A 24,288-nucleotide genomic window follows, 5' to 3' on the forward strand; every position below is an offset into this window, starting at 1 on the left:
GGCTGAGGCTCAAAGTAGTCTCTGAATGGTTAACGGAATTTGAAGGAAAGTAGGATTTAGAAATGGTGATCATCAGGCTTTAGAAACCATATACCTATATAGTAATTTTACACATTTTTTATGTATACCCTCCAGAAATATATAATAGGAAGATAAAAAAATTTTTGGAACTTCAAATTGCTTAGACAGAATGCAAGCTCCCCTTAGAGTAACTGTAAATGACTTCTACAACAGCACTGTTATCTTATTGGAAAGAAAATAAAATTAGATATTCAGAAGCTATCTATCCCGACTATAATATTGAGTGGTCATAATATAACAGAAGACCACCGCACCTCTTATCAACTGCATAATTCATGGGCAAGACATATAATTGCTTTGACTCTCAGTTTTCTGATACATAAAATAATAATAATGTTCATATACTTCAGAGGGTAAAGGCTTTAAAAAGATAATGCACATTAAGTCACAAATTATAATGTGTTCTACAATGGCTGAATTATGACTGAATGCTTCTTATGGGTGAGGTTGGAAGAAAGCCCCTTCAGCCTCAACCCCACTACTCTCCAGCTCTACAATTCTAGAACAGGGGTTGGGCCATGCTTGCTAATACGCAGGGTCACTGTGCCTTAAAGGGATACATACATCATTTTGTGTGTCTTCTTTCTTTATGAGCCCATGAGGTTGGAGCACAAATCCATTCCAGGCCTGCTCCTGAATATTCTGGCCACTTTTCTTACCACACAACTACAACTGGTGGTAAAATCTGGTCTTGGGAATAGAGGAGAAGTTTTCCTAAGGCCTGGCCCAAGCTGAATCCAGCTTGCCTGAGCATTGGGCAGTATACCTTTCATGTATTTTCTGCCCTAGAAAATTTCTAAGGACAAGTGGCCTTGGTTGATAGCAGGATTTACTTATTCTTGGATCCCTTGTTCTACCAATGAAATCTTACAAACAAGCCTCATTATGATACCTACACCAGCAAGGATGCCTATAAATGTTGATGGATTTCCAAGAGAGAAAGGAACCTTACAAACAAAAAAATATATATAACCTATTCATGAGTTCTGCCAATCTATCTTGCTAATGGTCAACAATGATCCTGGACTAAAACACCAAATTCAGTCACTGCAAAAAGAATAATATTATCTATAGGCTGTAATTCATGGCTTCGCAAATGCTTCATCACAGAAACCACACAGATTGACTTAATGTAGTTGGTAAATGTGGTCTCTCACTCAGAATCAGCCACAAGAATAAAATTATCACAAAAGTTAATGGGAGAATGGGCTCAAACCTATAGTTAAATGATTAAAAAGTAAGAAGCCTGAAGGAAGGGGAGGAGTAAGGAGGAAAATTTACAAACAAATACAGCTTTCAAAATCTGAAACAGGTAATTTTGGAATAAATCAAAGCATTACTTTATACAGTGAATTGTAACCAAAGGTTTCACAACCCATTAATTTATATGAGCTTAAAAGGTTTTAGATAGAGTCATAAATGGTAGATCCATGGCATGTAATTAATGGAAACCAGGGAGAGCACTGGACATCTCTAACCTTTGGAATGTAACGTCACTGAGGCACCTCTGCTCTCCAACACTTCTCCCAGCCACCGTGTGAAGCAGAGCCCTCAGCCAAATGGAACCAAACTGACATCCATCATGTGTAATGTGCTCTTGCTGGCTGAGATGACCCTGTGTTAATAAAACTACTTGTGAAATACATCCAATAAAATGTCTCTTAATTGCTTCATTGTCTAATTTGATGGCTTGGGTAAAGGAATATTAATGAGCCTCCCAGAAAAAAAATATATATATATTTGAAAGCATCTACATACTGCAATCTTCCCTACCTATATTATTGCTCTCCTTGCACATGTAAAAAAACAAACAAAAGCAAACAAAAAAACAGAAGGAACTTTTTGAAATCTCAGGTTAATGAAAGGTAAAATGCTGAAGTGTTTTTCAGCCAACCTATGATAAGGATGTCTTGATGTCTAGAATGTCAGGACATCCTGTGGAGGGGCGGGGTCATGAGATAAGATCAGATACTTTTAAATGGCATCCCCCCAAAACCTACAAGCTTTTTTAACTATGCAACACATTTTGTGTCCTTCAATAAATTGCAAAACAGTCCACACACTTGGAAACATAATTATTAGACAATAAAATGGACTAGATTTGAAATTCCTACCATTCCTGAGGTGTCATTAGAATATTTTTCTGAAATTTTAGCCAAAACAAAAATATGATGGTACCTAGCATACATCACATTTTTTAAAATAGAAAAGGGGGGGTGGCTCAGTTGGTTAAGTGTCCTACTCCTGATTTCAGCTCAGGGTCCTGGGACTAAGCCCCAAGTCTGGCTCCATGGTCAGCGTGGAGTCTGCTTGTCCCTTCCCCTCTGCTCCTCCTGCTGCATACACATGTACTCTTTCTCTCTCTCTCAAATAAATACATAAATAAAATCTTCAAAAAAAATAGAAATGTATACACTATTATGAAGTACAAGGATGCAGGACAACAATAACACTCCCTCATGTCTGCTAGGAGTGGAAACAGAAAGGTACTCTGGACAGAAATCTGGTAGCAGTTAATCTACAAATTCTGCACACATTATACTATCCAGCAATCCTATTTCTAGGTATAGAGACAGACAATTTTTCACATGGGGCCACAAGAAGATGTGATTAAGGTTATTTGTGGTTGAACAGAGCTAAGTGTCAGAAGTTGCAGCTCACAACTACTAGAATGGATAATAAAATAGAAGGCTGTGAAGACACCGGAGCACTATACAATGTCAGACATAATGAAATAGATTATCATATGGCAATGTAAAAACATCTCAAAAACATAATAATTTTGAGTAAAACCAGTAAGAAACTATCAATCTTACCACATGGTATGAATTATGTAGATTTTAAAAAGAAACACAAAGTAACATCATTTCAAGGATACAGGCCTTTAATAAACAAATGGAGGATCGATTAGTAAGACATGAAATAAACATACTAAAAGGAATAACTATGCAAAGGAAGGGGGAGGGAACGAAGGGGAAAAGAAATAAAGACAAGAAAAAGAAATAAAATAAAATGAGACTTTGCCCAGAGGGATCATAGTGCTATTGGGACAAACTGAGGAGAATGTTTAATTCAATTCCATGCACCTGGTCTAATGGGAGACCAATTGGGAAGTGCAAAGAAGGAACAAGGAAATGGAAGAACTAAATATTAGCCTTTTGATAATGTAAAATCACAAATTAATATTTTTCATGTTCCTGAACATATTTGAGTACTTTAAATATAGAACATTAATTTTTATTGGTCACTACTCTATCTATGCAAGTTGCATAAAAAGATGCGTTTTTTGTTTTTTTTTTTAGCATATAAAATGTCATACTGCTTCCTCACAAACTGATGTTCACTGATTTGTAGTTTCTAATGTTAGGCTTGCCTAAAACTTTTCATTATTAAAATCAGTAAAATTCTTTGAATTATTTGTAAGGCTATCCTCAGTGTCAAATTAGTTATCTCCAACTAGAATTCTGGTGATTTCAAACTTTATAATAACTCTTAGCTTTAATAATGCATTTCTATATGTGTATATAATTTTTTCTTTCCTTCTTGTTTCCATGTCCGTGATATTCAAAGGTTTTTATAGATTTATAAAGGAAATAGAAAAAAGCCATATGTAAAAAAAATCAGAATACCATAATGCAGATACTGTTCTTTGAACTGTTTTTTTTTTTTTTTTTTTTGGTTGGTTGGTTGATTGATTTTTTTTTTTTTCTTAAAAAATATGTTGTTAGCTTCTTTCAGTGTCTTATCCTTCCAACATATGATTTAGAAAGTTAGGCTCTGCCATATTTTTTAACAAACCTACTACTGGACATTTTGATTATTTCTAAGACTTTATTCTTCTAAAAAATGCTGCAGTAAACATAAAATGGGCAGAGTTTAATTTTAAAAGGAGACAAGGAGGTTTAAAGGGGAGTGCACTAAAATAAATAAAGCCTATAAGAAAACCTGATAAGGTTCAAATATCCTCAGCCCATGTATCAGATGCCAGTCTTCATTGTTCTGTGAAGGCACTGAACTGGTTGCAAATTTTAGATCAGCAAAACACACTGGGTGTTTTGTGCAATCAAGTAATAATTGTTTACATTAAGAATATTATCATTTCAGAGGCACCTGAGTGGCTAAGTCAGTTGAGAGGCCAACTCTGGGTTTCAGCTCAAGTCACAGTCTCAGGGTCCTGAGATCAAGCCCCACATCAGGCTTCTGGCTCCTTAAGGAGTCAGCTTGTGGATTCTCTCTCTCCCTCTACTCCTCCCCACAACTCGTGCACATACATTGGCATGCTCTCTCTCTCTCAAATAAATAAATAAATCCTTTTTTTTAAAGGCTTTTTAAAAAAAAAGAATATTATCATTTTAAAAATGCCATCTCTAGCAATAGTGAAGAAGAGCTGGGGGAAGGTTTGCATACTTCTTCCCACAGTAAAAATGTATAACATAATCCAAAACTCTCCACTCTCTCACCCACCTTAATTACCGGTAACACTTGGGATGAAATACAATAAACAAAAGCATGTTACACAGAAGAATGTGAGACCTAGGTTAGGGTTTATTGCAACACAAGCCAATCTAATTCAACAAATACAAACACGAAACACTGAGCTATGTCCTTAAGTGCGTACAAAAGTGACCAAGATGAAATATCCACCTTAAAGACATTTATAATCTGACACTGATGTTGGGAGCAAAAAAAGCAGCTCTTTTAGGGGGCAATATGTCTCAAAAATCACAAAAACAATTGCAATGAAAACCCCAAGGGATAAGGAAAGCTAGTTTAAGGCCAGATGATGATGCCAAATAATGAACCACAAGGGAGTCAGAGGAGGAAAATCTTGTTGAGGGAATCATAAATACCTTCAGGCAGAAGATAGCATCTGAAAGAGGCATGGCATGATAATGGGTTGTCCACAGTACAAAAAGAAGAAATGGGTATGGAAGCATTTACAGTCCTGGAATTCTCTACAGAGCCAGATGCATAAGTAACATTAAAACTAGCCTTTTCCTAACTTAAAGCCTGCTGAGGCATAAGGGAACAGAGAAGCTCAATACAGACCTCACCCTCTCAGAACTTAGAACACACACCTTAGTAGCAGAGCCAGCCTAGGAACTAATATTCACCTAACAGAAGAAAAAGGCACAAAGGTACCAGTGCTACAAAAGGCAACTTCCCACCACTCTCGTTTACCCATTTCAGACCTAGAAGTGAAGATTGAATGTAAAAATAAAGTTAGAAAAATGAGGATTGTGGAAACCAGATAAGTGAAGAAGACTTTTGAACAAACTATTTCTCAAACCTGGCTAAACATCAGAATCACCTGAGCTGATGGTTAAAGGTACTGATTTGTTTCCTGCCCCCACCTCGCACCTTGAGTGATTCTAATTGAATAAGTAATTCCCAGAGGTGAGGTCTGGGACTATGTGTTGTGCAAAACCTCTCCAAGTGATTTGTATGCGTAGTCAGGTTTAGATTCACTGGTATAACATGAAATCCTGGCTTCCATGAAGATGCAGAATATATGCATATATATCTTTCTATTTTTTTTTCAGCATAAATATATAGAAAAAAGGATAAATAAATCACCATATTTTCCTGGGCAAGTCCTTAAACATAACTCTACCTCAATTTTCTTCTCTGAAAAACAAAGTATCTGGAGTAGAAAATAATTCAGATCGCTCATGGTTCCAAAATAACATGATTTTGGTGCTCAGTTAAGTGAGAGTTTTGAAGAAAAATTAACTCAAGGAAAAACATCCCATCTGGCCCTACTGAAATATTGTGAAAAATTTTTCAGATCTAAATTGGTTCCTTTATAGAATTTCCTTCTCTTTTATATGATCTTTTTTCATAATACTCTCTTTAAATGCACAGATACGGCCTATTTTAGAAAGAATTCTTATAAATAATATAAATACCAGATTCTGTTTTACATAAGCCAAACAAAATAGCAATGGTACAATGTACCAACATTACAAAGCACGTGTGATTTACACAGGATGTAAAAACTTTTCTGGGGGGACGCCTGGGTGGCTCAGCAGTTGAGCATCTGCCTTCAGCCCAGGGTGTGATCCTGGAGACCCAGGATTGAGTCCCACATCCAGCTCCCTGCATGGAGCCTGCTTCTCCCTCTGCCTGTGTCTCTGCTTCTCTCTCTCTCTCTCTCTCTCTCTATCATGAATAAATAAAAATCTTTTTAAAAAAATTCTTTTTTGATGTTCTCTAAATGTTTGTGAATTATGTCCTACTTGGTTGGGGGGCTGTTTACTCTGTTCAAGAATTTTAGCAGCTCAAGAAGTGCTGATGTGATGCCATCAGTGATTCTCTGCTAGAGGATGCTCCTTTGATCACTAGCACCTGGAACAGTTCATGGCTCATCACAGTCAAAAAATATTTACTGAATGAATTAATAGATTTATAGATATACAAAAATCTTTTTCTTTGCACAAGTTCCCCCAATGGCTCTTAAGCTATATATTTCCACTGACAATTTAGTCTCCTTCATATTCTAATATAATTTTTACTCTACAGTTTTTATATAGGAGTAAATAGACTGTAGTGCCAATGGGGGAGGTGTGGGGAAGGGGGGTGACAGTCTCCACACCAACAATCAATTCTTGGGATACCAGCAGGTGGTATCACCAGCTAGACCGCAAGACCTGACCTTTACTGCCCACCTGCTTGTGCTCACCCACCGTTGTCCCTCATTTTCCCTTAAGCTCTTCTTTCCAGCTTACCTCTAACTCGGCGAATGCAGAGGCAAGGCGAAACCGCCCCTCCAGCGAAAGCGGCTGCCCTGACAAGGCCTCCAGCCAGCTCATCACAGGGACCGGGTGGAGCTTGACCTCTGCCTCGCGCCTGCGCAGATGGACCGTGCCCTGGCCTCCAAAATGATGGACCACCACTCTGACGTCATTAAAGTACTAAAATCCCTGCCCCGGGAGGAGCACAAGCCTCATTTACATAACATACAAGGTGTGCTCCTCTGCCCGTGATGACAAGGCTTCCCTAACGAAAAACTCATCCTAACCCTAAGTAAAAGGAATCCCTTCACCCTGGGTCGGGGAGTCAAGGCTTTGGAAGCCATTCCCCGTGATGTCCTTATTTGCTTCAAATTACGTTTTTGTGTGACAGCTCCACCTGGTGCAGTTTCTGACTCATCAGAGAATGAATTGGTTCGGTCACAGTTGTCCTACGATTTATCTGAATTCTGACACTATCCATCCGGAGACAGCATAATTCCACAAGTTAAGGGTTCAGTCCCACAAGACCACCCTCCACTACCCCTCCAGACACCCGTTGAAAGCATGGGTTGTTACCTGTACTTTAACCCGTCAACTACAGACTGGAGGTTTCCACAGTCTTCTTGGGTTTGATTAATTTGCTAGGGCAGCACAGAGAGCTCAGAGAAATAGTCTATTTACTAGATCACTGGTTTATTATAAAAGGATATAACTCCGGAACAGGTAGATCAAAGAGATACACAGGCAAGGTATGGGGGGAAGCACAGAGCTTCCACGCTCTCTCCAGGTGCCCAGCACTTCCACATTTCACCAACTCAGAAGCTCTCATGATTTATTAGATTCTTGACTATTGGCAATTAATTCAACCTCCAGGCCCATCCTCTCCCTAGAGGCTAGAAGGTTGTGGGGCTGGAGTACTGAAAGGTTCAACCCTCCAATCACCTGGATGCAAGAGCCTTTAAACTAAGGTTACCTAAGGGCTTTCCAAACAGCATCATTAACATAAAAAAGGGGAACATTTATCATTCTTATCATTCTTATCTTTCCTTATCGGGAAATTCCAAGGGTTTTAAAAGACTGGAGCCAGGAACTACATCAAAGCCCAAATATATATATACACACACATTATATATATATATATATATATATATATATATATATATATATACATTACTATAAATATATATTTTTTTTTTTAAGATTTTATTCATTTGTTTGACAGAGAATGAGAGAGCACAAGCGTTTGGAGGGACAGGCAGACGAGAGGGAAAAGCAGTCTTCCCACTGAGCATAGAGACTGATGTGGGGCTCAATCCCAAGACCCTGGGATCATGACCTGAGCAGAAGGTAGATGCTTAATTGACTGAGCCACCAGGCACCCCCAAAATATATATTTCTTATTATAAGAAAATCCCAATATCACAAAAAGTCTAAGCACAGGAGTTTCCCCTTCCCTGGGGAGGATCCGTTCCAAGACACCCACCCATAGGTGTCTGAAATCTCAGATAGAACATAACACTGTATAAACTTATTTTTTTCCTATATATACATACCTATGATAAAGTTTAATTTATAGTTAGGCACAGGAAGAGATTAACAATAATAACTAATAATAAAAGAACAATTAATAACAATATACTGTAATAAAAGTTATATGAGTGTGGTCTCTCTCTAAGCATCTTATTGTATTGTACTCACCTTTCTTTTGATGATGTAAAATGAGAAAATGCGGAGCATTTTCATAGGAAATAACATAGCAGTTCATAGGAAATGAGATGAAGTGAGGTGAATGATGTAGCCAACCAGGAGGAGCATCTGCTCCTGGAAGTGGTTAACTGTGGGTAACAAACAACTGGAAGCATGAAACCACAGGGAAGCAAAGCCACAGGGAAGTAGAAACCACAGGGAAGCAAAGCCACAGGGAAGCAAAACCGGGGTCAAGTGGAGGACTACTGTAAGTTTAGACTTTAACCACATTCAGCATTTACTTAAACTTCAGAAAAGATTCCTAAGATGTTCTATTACCTACCTGCAAGTGCTGCTTTTCTGCATGACGTCAGCTCGATGATATCCAGAGAGTTTGCAAAAACCGTCATTACTATAAACTACAGGCCAATCCACAATCTGGGCATTTCCCAGTAAGAAACTCGATTCTAAAGAAGAAAGAAGGAAAAGGAAGTTTTTTTAGCTTCATTTAACAAGGTACTCCTTTCAAGTAAACAAAAAGATAAATTCATAGACAAATGCAACTATGGTTTGTTATGGTACAAATAATAAAGCCTATTCTTGAGATTGACATAATCATTTAACATGATTATCAAATGAGATCTGCAATAAGTATAAGATTTGCATACAAACAAAAACTCCATTGAAAAGAAGCTAGTTTATAATACCTCTTTCCATTCAAGTATATTCTAAGCTATGAAAACAAGTATGGTTGATATTAAATAAACGTTAATGACTATAATAATTTCCCCCCAAAACAGATTATTTTATTAAAATTAGGGCTACAGTCACTTCTCCACTAAACGAGAAAACTGAACTTGATAATATTGAGGCAAATTTGTATAACTGCTCCAAAAATTCTATATATAACATTATAATTTTGACATGAGGGGACAAATGGTCCATTAGATTGATCTTGAGAAGTCTAATTTAAGATAACATTGAAGAGGGGCACCTCGGTGGCTCAGCTGGTTAAACTTCTGACTCCTGGTTTCAGCTCAGCTCATGATCTCATGTGTCATGAGATGGAGCCCCACAGAGGGCTCTACATTCAGTGGGGAGTCTGCTCGAGATTCTCTTGCTCTGCCCCTCTTCCCCCTTGTTCTCTCTCTCAAATAAATAAGTCTTTAAAAAAATTTTAAAAACATTGAAGGGTCCTTTTCTAAAATGAAATTATTCAAAGACAGTATTTTAAACTACATTCTACACAGAATTTGGGAAATATTATAAATAAAGGAATATCTCTTTTTATTTATATTTTGGATGTAGAAGTGATTCTCCTTTAGGTATAAAATAAAATAAGATCAAACCAGAGAGGGAGGCAAACCCTAAGAGAATCTTAAATATAGAGAACAAATTGAGGAAGGATTGCTGGAGGGGAGGTGAGTAGGGGGATGGGCGAAATGGGTGATGGGCATTAAGGAGGGCACTTGCTGGGATGAATACTGGAGGTTATATGTAAGTGATAAATCACTAAATTCTACTCCTGAGACCCATACTACACTATATGTTAGCTACCTTGAATTTAAATTAAAAAAAACATAATACAAAAAATAGTATCTTTTGATATCAACCTCAATTGAAAAGCCAATATTAGAAAAGAGTAAATTATTTAAGGGAATACTATACTTAAAAAATTCAAAATATCAAAAAAAAAAAAAAAAAACTCCTTTGAATTCATATGCAAAATAGTGTCCTAAAAAGAAAAATTAACTTCTGAGTTTAAGACTTTAAGTTTAAATCCTGACTCAAAGTTGGTCTTCATAAAAATAACAATGCAATTCAACATTTGCTAAGTAGCTGCTAAGTGAAAGGCACTATTCTGGGATAGAATAAAGATCAATAAAACATATCTTTACTCTAAAAAAACTTACATGTTAAGAAAAATAAATATGTAACGACCAATTAAACTTATCAGAATAGACGCTAAATCTAGAAGCAGTGGACAGATTATGGCAAAAATCTGTTTCAAGGTACTAAAAACAACTGAAAGTAGACAGAAACTGAATAAAAGGACAAACCCTTGGGAAAAAAAGAGATACATTAAATAAGATATTCATTTAACTGTCTATTCCTGGAAAGCAAATTTCCAGTTTATATAGTTCATTGGTGATAGAGCTCAAGAAGAAAAGTCTTATGGGACTAAACATTCAAAAGTCACAATTTGAGGTTGCCAGAGCATCTTGAAGTCAAAGGGGAGATCCTTTAACAAACAGAGCCATAAATTTATATATAAATGTACCTTAAATTCTTCTCCGTGATTTAAAGTATGCATGCACAAAATGAGTCTACAAGATATCTGTCTACTCCAGCAATGACTAGTAGGTAAGAGGTAAGCAAAATTTTCACCAACTCTCATGGCTAAAAGACAAATTTCTGAGCTCAAGTCCTATCAAGTTAGAGAAGCTTGGTAGATAACTCAAGCTCTCCATTTAAGTCACAGAAGGCCATGCGTTAGGAATAAGAAACAAGTCCCAAGATAATGGGTTATAACCTGGGACTAAGATAAAAATGTAGAAAATACATTCACACTTAAAAAAAAAAATTAAAATCATAATCAAGGAAACCCACCAGTAATTTAACTACCTGCTCTCTACAATGTATGAACAGTGTCCCCTATGCACTTAAAAACCATTAGGCATGTAAAGAAACAGAAGACTATTATGATAGTCCAGGGACAAAATAAGCAATAGAAAGAGAGGTCAATATTGGAACACATAAGTAAATAATACATTCTGGAATAAAAAATCCATTGGATAGGTTTATTTTTTTAGTTATTTTTTTTTTAAGATTTTATTTATTTATTCATGAGAGACCCAGAGAGAGAGGCAGAGACATAGGCAGAGAGAAGCAGGTTCCATGCAGGGAGCCTGATGTGGGACTTGATCCCGGAACTCCAGGATCACCCCCTGGGCAGAAGGCAGATGCTTAACCGCTGAGCCACCCAGGCATCCCCATTGGATAGGTTTAATAGTAGATTAAACACTAAGAAAGAACAATTTAAAAACATATCAATGCAAATTATTCCAAACTGAAGCAAAAAGACAACAAGATTCAAAGATGTTCCATAGGACAATATCAAGCAGTCTAAAACATAGGTAATTGAGTATGGGGGGAAAAAAGGCTGAATAGGGCATCAGTGTTATATGAATAAAGGATGACTAAAATTTTCCAAACAACCTAGAGATCTTAGTTTAGTGAAACTCAAGGAAGATAAATGCAAACAAAGTGACAGTAGAAAAATGGGTAACAGTAAAGCTGAAAATAAGAAATAAGGGGGAAAAAGTCTTTTAAACATCCAAAGCAAAAAAAGTATTTAAGTATGTTGGGGGGGGGGGATGAGATGGGGGAGATAATAATTACAGCATACAAATCATGAAAAACAAAGACAACCAGAAAATAATGAAATGACATCTTTAAAATACTGAGAGGAAAATATTTATCCACCTAGATTTTCATGTAGAGCAAAGGTATCCTTCAGAATGGAAGGTAAAGCAAAGACATGTTCAGAAACAGGAAGAATTCACTGCAGCAGAATCACAATAAAACAAATTCAGTAGGTGTTTCAACTGAAAGGGAAAAAAATCAAAATAATAATAATGATGACCATCACACACACATACACACACACACAAGTCAAGAAGGTAAAAACAAACAGCTGGTGGGAAAAACGGAACACAAACAACAGGGGGTACCTGGGTGGCTCAGTCCATTGAGCATCTGACTCTTGATTTCAGCTCAGGTCACAATCTCATGATCAAGCCCTACATTGGGCTCCACACTCAGTGGGAGTCTGCTTGAGATTCTCTCCCTCTCCATTTGTTCCCACCCCCTATGCTCTCACTCTCTCTCTCTCTCTCTCTCTTTCTCTCTCTAGAATAAATAAATACATCTTAAAAAAAAAAAAAACACTAAGTAAACCATGGGATGGCAGTCCTAAATCTAACCATACTAAGCATTACATTAAATGTAAATGGAATAAATAGACTAATTAAAAAACAAAAATTTTCAGACTGGATTTTAAAACAAAGAAAAGAAACTGATAGTCTACTATTTCTAAGAAAGACATTCAAAGTATAAAGACATAGATAAGTCAAAAGCGAAAGCATGGGGAAATGTATTACATAAACACTAAGCATAAGAAAGCAAATGTAGCTATATTAATGCAAAATAAAATATTCTTAAAGACAGGATAATAAAATCTTTGCCACTTTAAGAAAGAAAAAAATTTCTTAGATAAGACTCATATAGCAAGCCCCATAAAAAAAAATGTTGATAAATAAATTAGATATCATCAAATTAAAATCAGCTGCTCATTAAAGGACATTGTCAAAAAAAAAAAAAGAAAAGAAAAGAAAATTCACTGAAAAATTTATTTTTAAAAAAGTTTTTTTTTCTGAAAAAAAAATTTACACTACAGCTCTCTGAGAAAGAACCCCTATCCAGAATATACTAAAAAATATCCTACAAAAAAAAATAATAAATGAACCAAGGAACAAAATGGGCAAATAATTCGACAGACATCACACAATAGATATACAATGGCCATTAACCACAAGAATAATATGCTCACTACCATCAGGCATCTGGGAAATACAAATTAAATGCACAATGACATATCATTCCTCAACCACTAGAGTGGCTATAAAGGTTAACAATACAAAATGTTGATGAGAATGCAAAAAACTGAAACTCTTTATAAAATACTAATGAGGATATAAAATGGAACAATCACTTTGAAAAATAGTTTCTTGTAGAGTTAAATATTTAGCTATGACCCAGAAATTTCACTCTTAGGCATTTACTCAAGTGAAATGAAAACATATGTTAACAAAAAGACTTGTAAAAAAATGTTCACATCAGATTTATTCATAAGAGCTGAAAACAATGTAAATATCCATCAATAAGAGAATGGATTAAAAATTGTGACATATTCATACAAGAAAAGCTACTCAGGTCTAAAATGGAACAAACTACTCATACATGCAATTATATGGATGAATCTGATAAACATAATGATTGAAAGAAGCCAGAAGCTTTAATTTCATTCATATAAAGTTTAAATACAGGCAAAGTTAATCTATGGTGCTAGGGATCAGAACAAAGTCTGTCAAATCAACCACAGTCAAATTTTTCTTATATTTTTGTCAGCTTCAAGCTCTTTCCCAACGTAGGATCTTATAACTTGCCATTCTCTCTGCCTGAACACCATTCATTTCCTTACTTATCTGATTGACACTTGCAGTTATTTAGATCTAATTGTCACGACCTCTGTATTGTTTCCTGACCTTCTGATCAGGTCATACCTAATAATTTTATACATGATGCACCTCTTCCTCACAGACTTTAATGCAGTTACAATTCTATATATGTTCGTGTTGGTTTTTTTTTATATGTTCGTGTTATATGATGAATGCATATCTGCCTGCTGGTCTGTAAGCTCTATAAGGACAGAAAATATACTCATTTGGTCCCATTTAATCCCCCTATACCTAATACGTTGCCTGGCACATAGTACATGCTTGCTTGTTGGTTGATTATATCAATAAATAAATGAATTAATGTATTCTGCAGAGATCTCTTTATATAATTGATATCATGAAATTTAGTATGCAATGCCTCTCTAAATACTTCATATAAGCTACTTTTAATTTCTTAGCTAATATAGTCCCTGAGATTATGAATTTTATCCCTACAGTACCTACGAGAGTTGTAATATAGTAATTATTTATTGACTGAAATAATTGTCTGTATCCCAGGAAATAGGACGCAAATGTTCTAAAAAAGAACGAATGTAAACATAAAAGGCCGTACTGAAGGAGGCTTCCTCTCCCCCAGAAACTAAGCAAACCAGTGTTTTCAAACTTTTTTTAAGTTGAAACTCATAGTAAGAAATCAATTTTATATAGTATCTCAAAATGTGTTTGCACAGGCACACACATGTACCTACACAAATACACAACTTAAAAAAATTATCAGACAATACTTACTACATGAGATGTCCTCCTTTTTTATTCTACTTCAATTTTTTGGTGTGCTGGTCAAGACTCATTAAATCAATTTTATCCCCAAAGTAAGGGTTATATTTCACATCCTAACCATCTCCAAAGTCTTGCAGACCTTCCTCTGTCATAAGCAGACATTTGTTAGGATTTGGAGCAGGAGCTCTAATTGTTCCTAGTTAATTTTGCTATTAAAGATATTGAACTGCTCCCATCATACCATTTTCAATAACTCTACAATGAGAAAATTAAGACTCCAGCTCAGTAGGGCCTAACTATGATTATTTATTTATTGCTGATATATTATTTCACTTATACTCTAGTAACTGTATATAATAACAAAATTAAAGCAACAGAACCCACACTCTGTGCTAGGCATTGGGACAGATGTCACCTGTTTTCTCTAATCTGGAAAACAACTCCATTCTGCAATAAGTCAGAGACTCACCAAGCCCAGATTCCCCAGGAGCAGCATCTAGAATATAGGTTCCCTAAATTCTAATTCTTTACTGAGATATTTGCAAATTCCAACTTTTTCTAGGTGAAATTGTGTCTTTTTTGAAGAAGTCCTAAAGTAACTCCCTGCAGGGAGGATTAATTCTCATATTAGCTTGGAGACAGAGTTGTGCGGGGGGGGGGGGGGGGGGGGGGGCACCAAAGTTAAAATAAATCTCATTTTTCAAAATATGTATTGATTTTAGCCAATAATTATAGAATACAGAATATTCAGAAATTTGCTAGCTACATACTAGAGTATTTGCTCACAGGTTCAATCAGACCTAGCAACTCAAAAGAGAGTTTTTAAATCAACTCAAAGATTAAGCAAATAGTCTAGAAAATGTGGTGTCCACTCATCTTTATGCTTCAAGTTTGATTTTATTCATTTAGACCATCAGAGAGTGAAGTAACCGCATGTTCACTAGTCCTTACCTCAAAGTCCTAACAACTGCGCATTAGCAATATGTGCTCTGAGTTTATGGAGGAGCATAAGAACTGCTTTATCATTTCTGAATGTTTTATAAAACCATAATTGAGAAAATTAGCCACAGCACCAGGGACTTCATATAACAAGTTATCAACTGGTAAATATTCATAACAATCAAATTATCACAAAAAGCCCTGTCCCCAAACTTTCTGCCTGTACTTGGATTCCCCTCTCAATATTCCCAAGGGAGCTACTCTGAAAAGCCTAGGGAGTTTTAATTAGGTTATTGGTTTCCTCACATACAAACTGGAGAAACCAATACCTACCACTCTGGGTAATTTATGGAGATGAAATAGAGTAATGCAAGCAAAATCTTTATAAATCAACTATTGGAGCAAAAAGCCTTTATAAACTAATAATTTATTATTTATTATGTACAAGAGTCTTGAAAACTATGTCATATATGCAGAGAGAGCTTTCTACGTGTGAGTTCTGTAAATGTATATACAAGCAAAGAACTAGAAAAAAACACAAATATTCAAATGTTGATCCTGCAAACCAAAACCTATGAAACTGTATTTGTCACTGAAAGCTAAACTACAAAATAAAATATTGAGAAGAAGGGGAGGCACAAAAGAAGGGGAAACAGATTTCCTTTTCATGTCAAAGGCTAAATTAGATGAAAACTGGTAAATATTAAACTTTCCAGGATCTTCTTTTGGATATTTGTCTGTTAACTGACACACAATTTGTGTATTTGAAATATTCATACAACTGTTCCATTTCCCTATAGTCATGAAAATTACTGTTTCAGTGAATGTGAAATCTGATATTATTAACAAACATTAAGAACAGGATAGCAAATTAATTAAAATTGTTTCCTGGAAAATTTTAATTTCCTTTGGCTTTAAAACATGGTGGGGAAAAGCAGTCTGCCTACTGAGAGATAACTTCCCTGCAAAGGAGATGACTTGCAAATCTTTAAAGTGAGACCAGGGATCCCTAGGTGGCGCAGCGGTTTGGCGCCTGCCTTCGGCCTAGGGCGCGATCCTGGAGACCCGGGATCGAATCCCACATCGGGCTCCCAGTGCATGGAGCCTGCTTCTCCCTCTGCCTGTGTCTCTGCCTCTCTCTCTCTCTCTCTGTGACTATCATAAATAAAAAATAAATAAATAAAATAAATTAAAAAAAAATAAAGTGAGACCAGTTCAGAAGTTTTGGAAACACAAAGCTGTTAAGGAAATTGCCGAGAATTCTTGGTGACCACCACCATCCTCATTGTTCTGAACTGAATATTTGTGTCCTCCCAAAATTCATATGTTGAAACCCAACCTTTCATGTGAAGGCACTGGGAGGTAGAGCCTTTGGGATATGGTTAAGATTCAATGAGGTCATGAGGGTAACGTCCCTCATGAATAGGATTAGTTTCCCTATAACAGTCACAAGACAGTTTGCTTCCTCTGTTCTGCTCTCCACCATGTGAGGACACAAGAAGCCAGCTGTCCACAACCAGGAAAGGGTTCTCACCAGAACCCAACTGTCCTGGCACCTTGATCTTGGACTTTCAACTTCCAGAATTGTGAGAAATAATTTCTGTTGTTTAGAAGCCACTCAATTTATGCTATTTTGTTAGGGTAGCCCAAGTAGATTAAGACATTCATCAATCAATCTTGACAGAGAAATCAGTTCTGATTTGTCCTCATGGTTCTTAGCACACCAAGAGCCATGAATTCTGGAAAATTCAACCTTCTTGGGGATCCAGACTGTTTAAGTCCTTGAAGATGTCTGTATACATTTCCTGTCCAAATGATTCAAATACATAGTACATTCCTGCATGAGAGGCTTAAGAATCAGGTTATTACCCCTACTCAGTGTTAGCAGTCCAGTACATTTCAAAAGCTGTAATTCTACACAAGCAGATTCTTTTTTTTTTTTTTTTTTTTTAAGATTTGTTTATTTGAGAGAGAGAGAAAAAAAAAACTGGAGGAGCAGAGGGAGAGGGACAAGTAGACTCTGCACTTAGCATGGGGCTGATGGGAGGCTCCATTTCAGGACCCTGGGATCATGACCTGAGTGAAAGCAAGAGTCTGATGCTTAACCGACTGAGCCATCCCAGTGTCCCATACATGAGCAGAGTCTTAACTGAATCTCTACAAGAAGCTAAGTCCTGAAACATCTCCTATTCTTTCAAGACCATCCAGTATTTTCTCAGAGATAGAACTGAGGCCAATCTAGCTCTCTTCCTTCAAAGGTTAGAAGGTAAAAAAAATAAATCACAAGACCCTGATTCAAAATGGCCCAGTAGGAATCATTATGAGTTTCTCTCAGTTTTAATTGGGATGGAGACTGAAGGGAATTGGAAGAGGCCCCAGGAGTTACTCATTCTAGGCCTCACCCCTCAAAGATTCTGTTTTAATGGGTCTGGGGTGAGATCCAGTCATCAGTACTTGTTTTTAAATCTTCTGAAGTGGTTCTAATGTGCAGCCAGAGTGGAGAAGGACTAATCTGCTGCATTAATCCCCAAATACTGATGGCTGCAATAGAATCCTGTCACGAGTGTCAAAAATGTCAAAAATACAGATTTCTAAATTCTAATGCAGATGCACTAAATAGACTCCCTCAGGATGGAACACAAAAATACAGTGTCTGAAGGAAAATTCCATACTCACCCAGGTTTGGGAAACTGACATAGTACTTTGCTACTCAAAGTGCGGACCAGTACCACCTGTAAGATTGCTAGCAATGCAGACTCTGGGACCGGCCATAGACCTCACAAATCAGAACCTGCATTTTAACGAGATTGTCAGGATGAGTCTCAAGCCCATGAATGCACTCATCTTATGCATTCTTTCTTTCTTTTCATGGATGGGAAAGCAGGCCATGGAAAGGTGAAGGACTCCATGCACACAAGAAAGGAGTGCTGGGAGACAAACACACAGCCAGGCCTCACTGTCTAAGATTTTCTATGCTATCACAGTATATTTCTGGGTTGCTATCTAAGCTTTTGTTTTGCTTTGTCTGAATATAAAGGAAGCAGTTCCTCTTTAAAGAGCCATTTTTTCAGATAAAATTGGAAAATAACCGTAGTCTATGCCACTCGTATTAATCCCATTCTTAAAGAAGATCATATACAAATTATGAGATCAATAGTCCTGACTGATAAAAATCTCTTGAAGAAGAAAAGCTATATTTGGTCAATGACAATATAAAAGCATGGGAGATGTTGCTTCCCTTCCTACAGCAATTCCAGGAAAAAGTGTTTTCCTTTGAGCTGCTCCAACACAATCTGTATCTGGCATGATTAGACAGATTTTGTTTTGTTTTGTTTTTATGAAAACTATACCCTTCTGTAGTCTAGAAATTCTATGGACATTAACAAGTTGAAACACCTTTTGGGGGATTAACACACACTCTCAGTTTCCCTCCTTCCCTCTTCCTTCAACTTTTTCATGCAAGTACCATAGAGAGATGAATTTCAGAGCACTAGCACAGAGTTTTCAGATATTTTAGGAAGTGATGAGACACATGAAAGAATTCTAGAGTACTAAGGAAGAGAGAAAATATCAAGTGGGGGTGAGAATGGGAAAGCACTTTAGAAAAAGAATCCAGAAACACTGAATGAAACACTTTCACTAATACATAGTTTTTCCAAGGTCAAGAGTTGCCTCTGGGGACAACTTACAGGATTTTCTCTCTGATTATGTTCATTTAGTCTTATCTTTGGACAAGAACACCACCCGGAAACCAGCACTGTTATTCTGAAAGCCTTACAATCCCAGGACAGAATTCCTCCAAAAAAGATGTTCAGTGCAGGTGGAAGGTCAGGAAGCTAGCTGAGAGCCATTTCAAGCTGCTCTCCAGATCCCCTGGGCCTCTGTGAAGAAGGGCTGAGCAAAGGTACTCATAGCTCCAAGTTGCACCTCACCTTCCAAATCTTTTGATTCAAAGAGTTAAAGAACACATGTTCCAAAAATCAGTGACCTCAAAGAAATGGAAAAGCATTTCATGTTCATGGATTGGAAGAATAAACATTGTCAAAATGTCTATACTACCCAAAGCAATCTATACATTTAATATAATTCTTATCAAAATATTCCCAGCATTTTTCATAGAGTTAGAACAAACAATCCTATAATTTGCGTGTAGTCACAAAAGACCCCAAAATGGCCAAAGCAATCCTGAAAAAGAAAAACAAAATTGGGGACATCATAATTCTGGATTTCAAGTTATGTTACAAAGCTGCGGTCAAGACCATGTCTATTGGTTTATCACAAGTGTTTGTTGAATGATCGAATCAAATATAAAAATTCTGATTCTTATTTAAAGTCATATAATCAACAATTATTAGAACAATGCTAAATATTGTCAAGAATTATAGATAAGGACCATGCTAGGTAGTTTTCTTCAAAGAACTGACAATTCTATATATTTTTAAAAGATTTTATTTATTTATTCATGATAGACATAGAGAGAGGGAGAGAGGCAGAGACACAGGCAGAGAGAGAAGCAGGCTCCATGCCGGGAGCCCGACGGGGGACTCGATCCCGGGACTCCAGGATTGCGCCCTGGGCCAAAGGCAGGTGCTAAACCGCTGAGCCACCCAGAGATCCCCGACAATTCTGTATTAAAAAAAAAAAAATCAGGTGTCCCTGAGCAGACTTCCCTGCACTCTGGAAACTTGTAAATTTAAATCATGGGATCTATATTATTTTTTAAACTTGTCTTCTGGGTGAGTGATATCTATAGATATATTTAAGCTGCATATAACAGTAACAGCAGAACAATCCCTTGAAGCACATATAGCACATGTTATTTAGGTTAAATAAAATTCTGGCACAGATGGCTAAACAAAAGCATAAATAACTTATATGTCATACCCACATTCACAATATTGATTTCTGGTAGATGCATTGCTCACTTCCACTATGCAATAACAGAATATAAGGCTGAGGCTGGTATCTTTTCTGTTTTTACAAATACACCTTCACCCTACAGCTCTATGGCAAGATAGCATGTGTGTGTAGACACATAATCTTTGTACATTCGACAATGAGACTAATTATTATATAATAATATTGGCAACATTAAGCAGACCATCACTGTGGGAGTTTGAAATATGCAAAAAATATCTGTTAATTTATTCAAACTTGTTCAGCTGTCATCAAAGATAAAATTATGCCTCCACTTTTCATCTCCTTCAAGATCAAAGGTACATTTTTAAGTTTCTGTGTTTCTTTGATGGCATTAATTTCAACGTTTTTCCAACTAGACAAAGTGGTTCAAAATGCATGATTCTTTAACATATATTTCTGAAATTCTAATGAAAAGAATAATAGTAATTTTGCTAAAGTATTTCTCCACACACCCAAAAAGAATATTCAACAATTCAAAATTTCTACTTATAATAGTTGGTATTTTGCTCTTGAGAAGATGGGTTTCTAAAGAGTAACTGGTCAGAATTATTAGAAGCAAAATGTAACTGCAGTAACAGTTACATAGTCTTGGAATATAACAGAAAACCTTCACCCTGATGTAGATGATGACAAACTTTTACTGAATTTTATTACAGTGAAATTTCTTAAAATACCTAAATCCATAAAATATTTGCTAATTATATAATCTTGGATAAAAGCTAAATCAAACAAAAAGTGGTTATTGGGGGGAAGTACTACATACTTAATGTTTAAGCATCTTTCAATCCTACAAATAAACAAACCTTGGTTTTACAAATGATCTGCATCTGTTCTGAAGGGATTATATATTTTCTTTGGAGTTAACTTTTTAAGACCATCAACAGTAATGGCTAGATAACTAATGAAGAATTCCAATTAAAAGGTGAGACCAACTTGCACACCTGGTAGAAATACAGAAGTGAGCTTTTCTGAATGCATTTACAATCTAATTTTCTAAAGCATGGTTCTATGCTTTTTTCTACTATCTATGCATAAGAGCTAATTGTGCAAGGGAAAAATACAGATCACAAATTCAATTCATTTCTCTCCTTTGGCCAGATTTCACTGGGCCAGTTACAGAGAGGCTGACATTTCTGCCTTCTTCAGCCTCAGCAAGCACTGCCAGCTACTGAGCTAAAGAGAACTGATGTTTTTTTGGCCCTAAATAGTAGTTATTTGTTGGAGGAAGGAATGGTGTTTGTTTGGGGTTTTGTGGTTTTCTCCAAATAAGTAAGCCTTTGGTCAAATGAGTACAAATGCTTTAAGCTCATATTCATCAATTTATGACTTAAAATGACAATGACTTAATTCTTTGGTCTCTTCAAGTTAAAAAAAAAAAAAACATAAAGAAAATCTCCCCTACTTTACCTTACTTATCTAGATAAAATAGGAAAAAGTGAATATTTAGTAAGCTTTTACTATGATGAGGTACAGGGAAAGATCCACTACATTTATGACTCTGCTGAGTCTTTCCACTGACTTGCAAGGTGGCACTTATAATCCTAGAGAGGCCCAGTGTTTCACCGTGGGTAGGGGCTACAGCCAGGACAGTAGTCTGTGTCATCAAGACAAATGCCTTTGCTCTGTGAAGAATTCTGTTCTCTGAGCCTTAGAAATGCCCCCAGAGAGTCTCAGAAAGATTGCCCGCTTACTTTGACTGTGGTTGCTCTAGGAGAGAGAAAGACTGCTTTAGAAATGAATAAGGACAATGTACTTTCATTCCTCACACAAAGATAAAATATTTTGTTTCTGAGCCCAGTTAACAAAGCAGCTCTTTTTTTTTTCCACCTATAATTCTTTATTTGGACCATCGTATTTACATACATTGGCTGCATATGATGTCAGTTGTGAATATGTTTCATGCCCTGACATCAATCAGTATCGTCAACTGGCATGAATTTACTTACTCTGCACACAGCATTTATAGGGGGTACCAAAGAAGTACATGGCAAAATTTTTACCTCCAAGGATTGATAACCTGGTTAGGAAGCAAAAGCAATATTATACTGAGTGGGAAGCCAAAGAAGACCCTCAGATTTCTAGACTAAAAGACCAAAATTTAATTTTTTTTGAGTGTAGCTTACACACAATGTTGCACTAGTTTCAGATGTACAATATAGTGGTTCAGACTCACTATAAGTTAATGCTATGCCCACAAGTGTGGCTACCATCGGTCACCATGTAACATGGCATGTTACAATGCCATTAACTATATTCCTTATGCTTGTAACTTTTATTCCCATGACTTATTCATTCTATAACTAGAAGCCTATTTATCTCCCACTCCCCTTTACCCATTCTGCCCATCCTTCCAACCCCCTTCTGTCTGGCAACCATGAATTTGTTCTCTAATAACTTACAGGTCTCATCCCGCTAAAAGTCTAAAATATTAAAGACACCTTTGACAGAGATGGAGAAATAGCAAAGTAAGTGAGTTTGTTTGAAGCCAAAACTAATAATAAATTCAATTCTGGCTGCAACTGGGGTTTAGATTACTTGTGAGAAATACAAGAAGAGAAATGCTGTAGGCCATCGGAAACACAGAAGTAGGGCACAGAGAGGATAAAGTTTAAACTATGACAGAGGACAAGCTTGCTTGGAAAAGGAGGGTGAAGATGTATAAGAAAAATGCTTAAAGTTTGAACCTGGAAGACTGTTTATTCTTCAGGAGAGGGGAAAGGAGGAGAAGGGAGGGACAGGGCAGGAAGAGAAGAGAAAGGGAATAGGAAAGGAATAGGAAGTGAAACTAGGAAAAAGGGCCAGAAAAAGTGCAAAGTCATGAAAGACAAGTGTGTGGAGATGGTAGCGGAGCATAGTCTCAAACCCTGCAAAGTTAGAAAAATATGGACAAATAAAAAAGGCCTTTGGATTCACAAGAATGCTCATTTGTAATCTTCTAGGACATTTTGACATTATGGTACAGACATAAGTCATTTGAAAGAGTCACAAAAAGAAATAGTGACCAAGAATTAAAGACATCGACTACAGATGGTGCATTCAAAGATTTAAATATCTAACTGACAATAAAGTTATTCCTGTTAGTTAAAAACACTGATATTGATGTATTTGTTATATGCCAGACACTGTCAGTACTTTGTATGTATTACCTCATTTAATCCTCACTCCAACACCATAAGCCAGGTACTCTTATTACTTGTCTTTTACAGAGGAGAAAACAAGGTACGAATAAGTAAGTCATAGAGCTAGTAAGCATTAGACCCAAGACTCTCATGCAAGCCTGCAGAACCTATGCCTTCTAACCAATGCTTACACTGCCCCTCACAGAAAAATATATATATATTTTTTTATTGTTGTGTTTATTATGCATCCTCAGTGCTTTCATCTGTACCTAGCACATAGGAGGCACTCGATAAATTTGTTTCATTAATGAATTATTAACTAAAAAGAGTATAAGGGTCAAGCAAAAGGAGGGGGTCCATTTTTAGGGGACTTTATTCTGGGACCATTTAACCCCTTTTGCAGAGTTTCTCTATTTTCTCAATGTATAAATATATGAAAATAACCTTATTGTGCTTTAAGTTACCTCTGAATAAAAAATATGCCAGCAGACAGAAGAGATTAAGATAAAGATTAACTTCTCCCCTCAATCCAAGTAAGTTGTTTGATTTTCTGTCAAACTTGGAGATCTGAGGCTGGCCCTGCCATCTCTAAAAAGCCAAAATCCATTTTCTGTCTTCTGTGGGATACTGTACAGAACTGCAAGCTGCTTCTCAAGGCAAATCTCACTCAGAAGATACTTAAACTGGTAAGGATTGATTCCCAATGATAAAACGTGCCATCTCCTGACTGTGAAATAATTTTTTAAAAAATTTTAACTAGAATCTACAACTTTCTATACAGTTCTTTCT

The 24,288-nt window shown here is 36.5% G+C and overlaps 1 protein-coding gene across 1 annotated transcript in view; it reads right to left on the reverse strand.

Annotated features, from left to right (window-relative positions):
* KCNH5 (potassium voltage-gated channel subfamily H member 5) overlaps positions 1 to 24,288 on the reverse strand; it is a 273,633-nt gene that overhangs the window by 241,469 nt on the left and 7,876 nt on the right. The window contains exon 2 of the mRNA XM_038544896.1: positions 8,845 to 8,968. Within this exon, the coding sequence (XP_038400824.1) occupies positions 8,845 to 8,968 (124 nt within the window). The remainder of the gene's footprint in view (positions 1 to 8,844; positions 8,969 to 24,288) is intronic.

The sequence above is a fragment of the Canis lupus genome, chromosome 8 (assembly GCF_011100685.1).
Source record: "Canis lupus familiaris isolate Mischka breed German Shepherd chromosome 8, alternate assembly UU_Cfam_GSD_1.0, whole genome shotgun sequence".
NCBI classification, from domain to species: Eukaryota; Metazoa; Chordata; class Mammalia; order Carnivora; family Canidae; genus Canis; species Canis lupus.